General features: G+C 49.0%; 1 protein-coding gene across 1 annotated transcript; it reads right to left on the bottom strand.

Annotated features, from left to right (window-relative positions):
- Positions 1-1,253: 1,253 nt before the first annotated feature.
- LOC134092835 (inositol hexakisphosphate kinase 2-like) lies at positions 1,254-8,734 on the bottom strand. Its single transcript, XM_062545943.1, has 5 exons — positions 8,071-8,734; positions 5,083-5,296; positions 3,742-3,905; positions 3,219-3,394; positions 1,254-2,952 (listed from the first exon to the last, which is right to left on the bottom strand). Exons 1-5 carry the CDS (start codon positions 8,282-8,284, stop codon positions 2,251-2,253), a joined length of 1,470 nt encoding a protein of 489 aa, XP_062401927.1. The 5' UTR covers positions 8,285-8,734; the 3' UTR covers positions 1,254-2,250.
- Between the last annotated feature and the right edge of the window lie 1,939 nt (positions 8,735-10,673).

Here is a 10,673-nt window from a genome sequence, read left to right on the forward strand (position 1 = left end):
AAGAATAAAGAACGCAGTTAGTCACTCACTATATGCCCCTTATCGTCCTAGTGGAGCACACTGCAGTCATGCGAGGCCTAATGCTGCAATGAGTCAGACATTCCCTTGTCTCCCTCCACAGCAGATGACGGGAGATCTGACTTCTCCACTGACGTTAACCCTACACACCGACAGTCTCATGACTCGGCCTGACTGAAGGAGGTATTTATGGTCAGCCTCCCACTGTCAGACCGCCAAAAGAATAAGAAAAAAAAAAAAGTGTTTGACGCAAAGTCTTAGAGACAATTTGGCCGCTGTGTATTGGAGGCCAATGCAGGATTAGCTTTTCCATTCCAGCTTAAAAAAATAGAAGAAAATTGGTTTATTTTAGATCATGTAACTGACTACTGAGGACTGTCTTTGACCCAATTCATTGGATCTTGCGCCTCCTCTTTATACAGGCAGTGTACTGGGTGCCCATGAGACAGGACTCTGCCCCCGATTATGAAAGTGCAATCTTCACATATTTTCCAGGACTGATTAGTGAGGAATTCATTAAGCCCTCATGCACGAATGTGCCGTGGTTCCCCCTGCTCAGCCTTTACAAACAGGCGTCAGTCAACCTCCCCGGGGCTCAAGGTCCCACGGTGTAAACGTGCTGCAGTGCGACCAACGGTGTCGTGCGAGGCCCCCGGTGGCATGATGAAAGAGAGGGGCGCTAATAGGATTTAGGAAGGAAATCGCGCGAAGCGGCAATCCATCGCAGGAGTGCAACGAGGTGAGCGGAGCGATCCGAGGGAGGCTCCAATCTAGAACAGGGAGTCACCTGGAGTTCCTGGAGTCACCTTCAAAGAGTAGGAAATGCTTTGTTTGAGCGTTGAGGAAAAATGACTCTATTCATGACTGATAAACTCACTTGGCTTCTTTTGTTTGAGCTGGCCAAAATTAGGTCTCACCTGCCAACGTTATATCACTACTCAGATACAGATCTGCCAGCCCATGAGGTCAGCAAAAATGTTTGTTCACCACAATGTTCACTCTGTCCAAATGACCCTCATAAAACTGGTGAGAAATCTCCACGTGCGCTGCCTGCAGCTAAGTTGCCTGCATTAATTGCAAGGTCAGCACACTCTACTACACAGTAGCAACCTAGTCACTGTTTTACAGGCCTGCACCTTTACCTTATCAGTTGTTATGTTACTTTTCTGACCCGAAAAATAGAACCCCCTGTACACGTGGCAAAGACCATCAAACACACACCAGGAGTCAGTGACTTAACACAAAAGCTGTTTATTATTACTTTTCCATTCGAACACAGATATACAGTATAAGATAGAGGTATCTCAACATGTCAAATAACAATATTAATCCATATTATTATTATAACATTAATAAGATGGAATGTAGTCTCTCAATCTCCATTCATGTTTTTTTTGTGTTCATTTTTTTTTAGTTTATTTAAGAAATATGTCAAATAAATAAAAAGATCTATATAGTCTCTTCTCTGCACGTCTCTAGTAACTATCTGAATAGAATGGGCGCTTCTTCCCGTGGGAAATGTGCTGTCGGCCACACTGCATAATTCCCGCTCACGCACCCAGCTGTCCGCTCCTCTCCCTTCAGAGGCACAGCTGGAGGTGAAATTAATGCAAGCAAAGTCTCAGTTTGAAATCCTAGTAGAATCTTCTGGAATGGGCCTGGAAACCACCGGTTTCATCAGTCTTTGTGAAAGGTTGTGTATGTGTGTGTGTGTGTGTTCATTTGTGTCTTTTTTGTTTTGAACTGTTGGATTGTTTTCTTCTTATGCTTCTGTTTTAAGTAAAAAACACCAGTAAGGAAAGGGGAACTTGTAACAGTAACTGGGTGAGTTGGGGTGTGGAAGGGGAAGTACTTCACTGAGTCAAGTAAACAGAAGATAACAGACACTGCTTCAGTGTTACCAACATCGACCCTTTTTATATCCTCTAACACAAGTCATGAGAAAAAAAAAAAAAAAAAAAAAACAGCGAAAGAAACCAACAGAAAGACACGAGTGGCCAGTGTGCAATGGCGGCCACCGCAGGTCCCAGTCACATGGCTGGAGGAAAGAGACGAGCCTTCGGACGTCCTCTAACTCACCCTTTGCTGCGTCGCGAAGGGCATCAGGACGAAGTGCTTCGCCGAAAACACACTGCACTAGTGCACACAATTGTGCATGACGCCGCGTGTGTATTTCGTGAGTATGCGCGTGTGTTCATTTGATTGTTTGTCTGTGTGTTTGAGCGGGGCAGCTCAGTCTGTGCCATGGTCCTCCAGCTGGGAGATGATGGTGATGAGGTTCTGCAGGCCGAAAATGTAGCCACTGTCCTGACCCTCGTGCACCACGCTGTCCTCGCCGTAGTGCCGACACGTGGTGTGGGCAAAGTCAATCATGCGCACGTCCACGTTGGGCTCCTGCGAGCCCCGCGCCACCCGACGAGGCACCGCCGAGCTGCCGCCGCTGCCCCCGCCGCTGCTGCTACTGCTGGTGCTGCTGTTACTGCTGCCCCCGTTCAGGCTGCCCTCGCTGCTGCCGTTACAGCTGCTGCCGCTTCCCCCGGCCACAGCCCCGCTGTGGGGGAACCCGAACGCCCCTTCCTCCACCGCCTCTTCCTCCTCGTCCTCCTCATCCTCATCGTCCTCCTCATCCTCATCGTCCTCGTCGTCTTCGTCGTCCTGGTCCGAGAGGCCGTCCTCGTCGGCCCGGCGGGAGCGCGGCGGCTCGCCGTCGTAGATGATGAGCAGCGACGACGAGTAGAAGCGGTAGGACTCGCAGTCCTCCAGCGCCGCCTGCATCTCGCGCAGGCGCCGCAGCACCGGCGACAGCAGCTCGCCCCGCAACCGCTGGCCGTCGTGGAAGAACTGGTAGAGCGCCTCCTTGAAGCCCGGGAGCGTCAGCTTGCGTCCCTGGTATTTGTTCATGAACATTAGCTGCCCCACGCCTGACTGGTATACCTGATGAGAAGGAGGAGAGACACAGAACAGTTTAAATCCAGACTTCTGAACAGCTAAATGATTCATGTTGCAGCCCGCAATGAAATGCGTAACATCCCAAAAATAATCTTATTATACTTGGCCTATTTCGGTACTCGAGAGTAAGACAAACTTACAACTTGCAAATATACAGTTAACAGCATGTGTTAACTATAGCGCACACAATCACATACTGAAATTCCTATATAATTATTCCTAAACTAAATCCAATAATTCCCAATGCCCACCTGCATGCCACACAGGCGGACGCCGATGCTGGCCGATGTGCTCTGCTGGCACTTGCGGATCTGCATGGCCTTCTTCTCCTCGGAGGCGTCGTCTCCATGCTGGCGCGTGCCCATCTTCAGGTCCAGCACGCAGGGCACTTTATGCCTCCACGTCAGGTTCTCCAACAGGATGAATTCTGGGAGGGAGCTAGGGTCAAGGGCAACAAGCTCAAAAAACAACAGGAACGCCCCTCCAGGAACATCATCATTCCACCCATCCAGGAACACCATCATTCCACCCATCCAGGAACACCATCATTCCACCCTCGCCAGACAAAGCAAGCTCATTACCACATCTTTTCAAACAAGTTTAAATTCCACAGAAGTTATGTGGGGTAGCATTCCTACACAGAAGCTCTCTAGAGAGCACTCGTACTCCTAGTGATGATTCATGATGCACCATGACTCGCTCTGAGAGCCTCTCTCGGCGATCATCTCCATACGCAGTACTGTATGTAGTGGGCAGTGAGCAGTGAAAGGATACTGTATTGGTTGCGGTGCTTGGCGTTCTCCTTCATCCTCTGCAGGTGCTGCTGGTGGCACTTGAGGCTCCAGGGGTTGTGCTTGAGCTGGGGGACGGCGTTGCTCCTCTCCAGGGTGTAGTAGAGCACCTCGGCCTGCTTCAACCACTCCTCCTCACGCTTCAGACTGCACGGAGAAAGGGTGGGGGGGGGGGGGGGGGGGATAAGAACAGGACGTTATTATTAATAACAAATGAAACACACACAAAGAGACAAGATAACGTGAAGAAGGGGAGAACCAAAAGATACAGATGATAACCACTCATGTTCAGTCATGGGAGAATGGCATTTTCACTTCTCCATACCCACGGTCTGAGTGTGGCTAAAATGACTCAGACTCTCCATGATAAATGACCAGTTCTTAGTGGTTATGACTGCAGTGAAACTGGGTAGGATTAAGCCGTCTGTCTGTTTATTTTAAACATTGCTGCGGAGCGACGCCCTTTCACATCGTGCTGACGCAAGCAGAATTTGCCCAGGGCTGAGAGTGGTGTGACGGGACCGAGATAATGAGTCATATGGAGGTTGTTTCTACTCCTACCCAGGGACGTATAGACGCATACATAACATACAGTGCATTAGCGTAAGTGGTGGGCCGCACTGACTGCCTGCGTCTCCACTGGGAGCGTGTTGCAAGACAATCTCCCATTATTACACTGCAGCAGCTGAAACAATGAAGAACCCCGAGCCCGACCCATCCCCCATATTGGAGGTCAAGGCTGAGTCACCGGGCTCTGCTCTGCTTACATAACCTTCAATGGCTCTCACGAACCCTTGTCTGGCTGCCAGGAACCGGTGGACAGGGGTCTGTCTGCCCGCTCCAAACCGACCAGCTGGGCCCCCAGTATGTGTCAGTGCGCTAAGCCCCCTCATGATGGGTGAGGTTACCCAGACCACGCCCTGGCGGCTCAGTGGGCACCATTGATGGCTCGGTAAGTCGTTCTTTTGTGAGATTAGCTCTGCTGCCCTTGGCTGATCTGTGCCACTGATGTGTACCTTGGCTTTGTCCCCTCATTTGAACCAAGTGACACGCAAGGGGCCAGGGGGATGACTACAGGGGTTTCGTAATTATTTGTGGCTGACGCTTTTATCCAAAGTGACTTACAATGTGTCAATTATTACAAGGGCCAGTCTCCCCAAAGCAACTTGGGGTTAAGTGCCTTGCTCAAGGGCACAACAGGGGCAGCCGGGACTTGAACCCAAAACTCATTCGGCTGCTGGCTGCTGCACGCTAACCCAGTTCTTTAGCTACTGCGCTACCACCGCCCCAGGCGGTGGTGAGTGTCCCACCCCTTGCTGCTCACCTCTTGTCTTTGTCCTTGCGCGAGTTCCTGGCCCGGTCCTTTCCGTAGCCGTCGTTGTCTAGTAGCATCTTGTTGGCCCACTTGATTTTGTTCTTGGGCTCCAGGTCGACGGAGGGGATCACGTTCTCCAGGTCGCTAACCTCGCTGTGCAGGGGGTAGGCGATGAGACACAGGTTTCCCTCCTCGTCTTCTTCGAAACTCACAGAAACCTCACCTGAGGGAGAAAGAGAGCAAGACAGACAATTGAGTAAGCTGCTAAAAGTTCTGAACAGGAATCTTGCATACGAACAGTAACAACAACAAATTGAAAAAACGGGTGAATGTTGCCAGATCTCCCAGAATCAGAAAAAAAAATTCGGGATTTCTTTGGCATCTCTTACCCCCATCTCTCTTTTTTTTTGTTCTCATACAGATATTTCTCCAGCCTTTAAAAAAAGCTACAGAGACGTCTGCACAAGCTTCTCTTAACCTGATAGAGATTAGACAAGTCCACGACAAACAGAGCATAAGACAGAAAAAAAGCGCAGATAGAAACAGATAGAAAAGAGAAGGGAATGAGATAAAAACAGGGAAATAGGGACTGGGGGATAGAGGGAAACATGGAAACAACAAAGCTGACAATATGCATGTGTGTGTGTGACACTGTGACTACATTTGCCTTTGTCACAATAAAAGACAACCTTTCAATGTGATGATGCACAGTAATAACGAACCCACTTAAAAAAAGACTCGAGACCAAGGAAAGGTGCTGAAGATGATATTCTTTATTTGCAATGAACAAGAAACAGTCCATTACAGAGAAATGCCATCATTCAGCTTTGTACTCTACACGACAACACAACACCTGACACCAAGGAGAGAAAAAGAAACCTATACGTCATGATGAGGTAGCTATCAGGAAGCCCTGGAACAACACAAGATAAGGCTGAAAAAGCACCGACATGTCGTCAGTGTAACGCAGTGTTTCAAAAGAAGAAAAGATAAATATGTCAACGGTCAAAATGTTGACGTTCGTTCAAAAATCAAGTCCATGAAATTGTCAGTCTCTCGATTCACCATCCATTGAAATAAAAAAATATTATGAAAAATCAACGTTTTCAAAATGAATCAAAGTGAAAAACGTTGGTTTCTTTATAGTCTTTTGTGATTGCATGTAAAGAGGTGAGGGTTGTTATTTCCAGAACAAACAAACAACAACAAAAAAACAGGGGACTAATTATGCGGGAGACCTGCAGGACGCCCTTGGGGATAAGAGGATGACAGGTGTGTATATGAGTCCTTGGAAACAAGCTCTGGAGAGCATCTCAGTCCATTGAGCTGTGGAAACATTTTCTTCAGCAATAACCCCTACCCCCCCCAACAACAACAAAAAATTGTCAAGCCCTACTTCTGTCCCAAGTGTCCTATCTCACACCTTACACCCCATCATATCCCTTAAAAGTCTTCATCCAAACGACCCATCACATATGTGCTTGCCCCTCAACCCCACCCGATCCTTCCTTTACAACACAAAACATTCCCCCAACCCCCAATCCCTTGTGTCCGTGAGTGTGTGTTAATGGTGGTCTTGTTTCTGTGTTTGTGGGTAAAGACTAGGGGGGTTCGGTATGAAACAAAGGTAAGGGTTTTCACAGTGCACAATGGTTGTGTAACTAGCCACAAGATGGAAGGTGAGAACTGCTTCAGGCAAACAGGGTGGAATAAGGAGATAGCAAGACAGAGATAGAGAGAGAGAGATATAGAGAGCACAATATAAAAAAAAATTCATTGTAATGCTGCATATCCACAAAGAATCTTAGATATAGCAAAATCATGCATAGTGTAATTATTAAGATATTAATCAACGGTAGTCACCAATCCAGGGACACTGTTTGTTCTATCTGTCGATTTCAACTAACAACAGCCACGGCTGTTTAACAGAAAACATATAGACATTCTCAACCAAAAAAATATTAAAATCTGGAATGAAAAACTGGCTTATTGGCTTATAGAACAGAGTGTTCACGGGCTTAAGGACAACAACAGGCTCTAGGACCCAGTGGCTCCTTGTTTTTCTGACTCGGCAGCCTTGGAGACTGATGTCATTGCTGTGCAAATTTAACCCCTTCCTTGCCTTCACTTTCTCTCGAACGAAACCTAGTATGTGTTTACATGCGTACATATAATCATTTGGTCTTCAGTGAGTGGGCTTGTCATGTTTAACAATCCTTTTTGAGAGCCTAGAACGTAGGAGTTGAAATAAAGTACAGGCTACAGGTAATCGTCACGAAATTTATAGAGACATCCAGTAGACAAACAAAGACCACAGAAGGGATCCTGTTGAGGACTAGTCATCCATCCTCATCTTATCTTCCCCTTCGTCCGTCTGGTTCCAATTGCACACCTTCGGTCAATCCCATCCTCTATAGAAGTCTTCATGTCTGGACGTGCGTAAAGGAATGGAGAGGTCCTTTCGCACGGAATGACTTACCTCTGCTCGGGCCTGTCCACCTAGTGGATGGGCGCTCGGAACACGCAGGAGGGCATCACAATTACAGCGCCCTCCTGTGGTCGGGTCAACACCCCCTTGGCCCAGTCTCCTGGTTTCCCCCTTTTGCTCGTCCCTTAACCCCGAACCGGTCTGAGCCTGGGCTGGAACGCCAAATCCTGCCCCATACCACTGACGTGTCCTAGTCTCAGAGAGTACCAAGCAATAGCATTGCAGGAACACCATAACAACAGTCGACAAAAGGAGACAACCCGCATACATCTAAATTACAGTAAGAGCCCTGGCACAACCACATACACAGCAATCTAACATCATACAGTACAGGAAAGAGAGAAAAGAGAGAGAGAGAGAGAAAGAGAGAGAGAGGGAGAGACAAAAGAGACACCAGAGCAGCAAGATTATCAAACCCAGCACAGCAACACAAACAGTCGGAGGAGGGGGCCTGGGGGACTGGTGAAGGAGGAAGAGAAGAAGGGGGGATGGGGTGGGGGTTCTCTTACCTCTGTATTGTGGGGTGAACTTCCGCATGGCTGCGGGAAGGCTCTTGTAGAACTGGTGTTCACGGGGGATGAGGGGTTTGCAGATAGTCTGCTCCCCGAAACGGAGCACACACGAGTGGCCCCCCACCTGGTGCACGAAGGGTTCAAGCAGAACCCCTTTGCCCAGATAATGCTGCTGCTCTGCCTGCTGCATCGCCTCGATCGCTGGACTCATCCTCCACGAGCATTAGATTCCTGGCTCCGGATGTTCCGGATCCCGCAGAATGTAACAGAGACGGGGACTAGTGAAGGCAGAAAGGACAAAGGCAGCCGGTGGTTGCGTTTCTGTCTCTCTATCTCTCCTTTTTTTTCTTTCTTGTGTGCTTTTTTTTTAAATCCTAGTGCTCCCTCTTGAGTGCTGCTGTAATCTTCCCCCTCTACGAGAGAGAGTACTGCAGGGGAAAAACACAAAGAGAGACAGGAAGGAGGAAGAGAAACAGAGAGAGTAGAAAAAATAGATCAGCTCTGCTCTTTAAATCCACGGTGGCTTTTTCTTGCTTTCCTGGCAGTGTTGTCTGTTTTTAGCGAGGCAGAGAGCGTTGAATTTTAAAAGGCTTTTTTTCCGCCTGCGACAGCTGTGGCTTTGTGCTGACTCACACGGACGCTGTGCCGCTCTCGCTGTAGAAACTGGTCTGACACCGAGCGCTCGCAGAGGACTGGTAAAAATGTCACAACGAGAAGCATGGCCCCTCCCCCTCCCCGCCAGCTGGCCTATCACAGCAGCCGCGACGGGACGTTGGGTGGCAACCAGAGAGGCGAAGGCAGCAGGCAAACAAAGAGAGGGGGGAGAGCGAGAGAGAGAGAGAAAGAGAGGAACGGCTGGGGGAGGGGAGGAAGAAAAGCAGCACAAAAACACAGGGAGGTGGTGGTGGTGGTGGTGGTGGTAGCGGAGGTGGAGGCTCAGGCAGCTCGACTCAGCTGTTTTCCTCCAGCAGGCTGTCTGAGGAACCAAACTTGGAAGTCTCCCTGGCCAAGTAGGAGCAAAACAAAAGGCAAAGCAGGGAGGAAACCCTGAATGCTGGCGACTGTGGTGGAGGACCACCGCCGTGGCACTGCCAGACCTCCACCAACACGCAGACCTTTGCAAACAAGCAAACAGACCTCCCAAAACACGGGACAAAAGCTCCCACCTGAGCTAGTCACACAATGGCCAACAAAAACAGAAAGCAAAGCTTTGACGAGGACAGACGTCACAAAGGCAAAATCCCAACAGTGAGCCGTTAAATAAATAGATCCCATTTTGCACAACGTTAGAAACCTGGAACCTTTCTGTGCAGTCGATGATGAGGGTCTTGTTTTCCACAAGTTTATAAGACTCATAAACATTAGCTGTGTTTGTATCAGATAGAGGTGCAGATTACACGACTTCCAAGGAGGAAAAGGCTGTGTGACCCAGTTAAGGTAAACCAAGACTGGGGTGTCAAGTTTAAGAAAGATAAATAATCAAATATGTGCATAACATAGAGACAGAGAAAGATAGTCATGAATGGAGCAATAAAGAGAAAGAAACAAGGAAAAAGAAAGTAGAAGATAGGAAGGCTGGGATTTCAGCAACTGTATGGAACGCTTAATCCTTAATGTCCTTCTACTTAGGGCAGATTATAAGATGAGAAGAACACAAGTGTGTGTGTGTGTGTGTGTGTGTGTGTGTGTGTGTGTGTGTGTGTGCAACGTATACACTTTGCAGTTTGCAGGAGTGTGCTCGCTGACCGCAAAAACACCCAGTATGAGAACCAGTACAGAATGTATTCTGTGGGACACCAGTGAGGTGGGCTGAGCAGTCGGCTCCTGGCCACAGGCACCGAGCCTGCCTCTAATCCCTGTAATCCAGCTCGCTGGAACACGGCAGGGGATAAATGGGCCACGGAAAAAAAACGCACGCAGGAATTAAGGCGCAACAGCGCAGTGCAGTGCGGTGTGGCGCTCAGGGGCCGGGCGCACAGGGCCAGCGCCCGTCCGTGGCACGGCAAGGACACCGGGCCTGCCAGGCGAACGCCGGTGCCAAAGGCCTGTGCCGAGACGGACTGCCTCGCCAGGCACAGTACGGCAGTGGCAGTCAGTCGACCTGTTCAGACACCTTCCAGTCAACCTAAGCCAAAGAGGTCTAGATTCAGACTGGCTGCATTACAAGCCATCGGGTTGACCCGACACTTTGTGTCGACTGTGTGCGACGCTACAGACTGCTGTGCTGGTGCGCAGCGTTGCTCTTTCCTGCTCTTGATTTGAGTTACACATGGTTGACATTTCCTGCTTTCATATCCTGTGTAAGCAAATAAGCCGAACTGCTGTTTGAAAACAGTGGATATCACCAAGCGGCAGGGTCGTGAATGGCTTGCTTCCACTATAACCCCCCGCCAGTGGCCTATTTGTGCAGCATGCAGGAGATATGCCTCACCTGCAGTGGTCAACATAGACCAGATGACTTGTGAAAAAGATAAGCTTCTTAGAGCAAAAGCCCGATGAGGCATATCAGTCATCTTTGCACAAGACCAGAGCAAGGAGACAACACGGTCACGTGTAGGTCTGTGGCAGCAGACAACGGCAGAGGGCAAACAAACACTACG

Source organism: Sardina pilchardus, chromosome 9, assembly GCF_963854185.1.
Source record: "Sardina pilchardus chromosome 9, fSarPil1.1, whole genome shotgun sequence".
Classification (NCBI taxonomy): domain Eukaryota; kingdom Metazoa; phylum Chordata; class Actinopteri; order Clupeiformes; family Clupeidae; genus Sardina; species Sardina pilchardus.

What these genes read in the sequence shown, in the direction of transcription:
- LOC134092835 (XM_062545943.1), bottom strand. Translation starts at nt 8,284, where the DNA reads ATGAGTCCAGCGATCGAGGCGATGCAGCAGGCAGAGCAGCAGCATTAT. An exon ending in CGCAAGGACAAAGACAAGAG is followed by an intron (nt 3,906 to 5,082) that starts GTGAGCAGCAAG and finishes TTCTCCGTGCAG; the next exon opens with TCTGAAGCGTGAGGAGGAGT. An exon ending in CAAGCACCGCAACCAATACA is followed by an intron (nt 3,395 to 3,741) that starts GTATCCTTTCAC and finishes GCTCCCTCCCAG; the next exon opens with AATTCATCCTGTTGGAGAAC.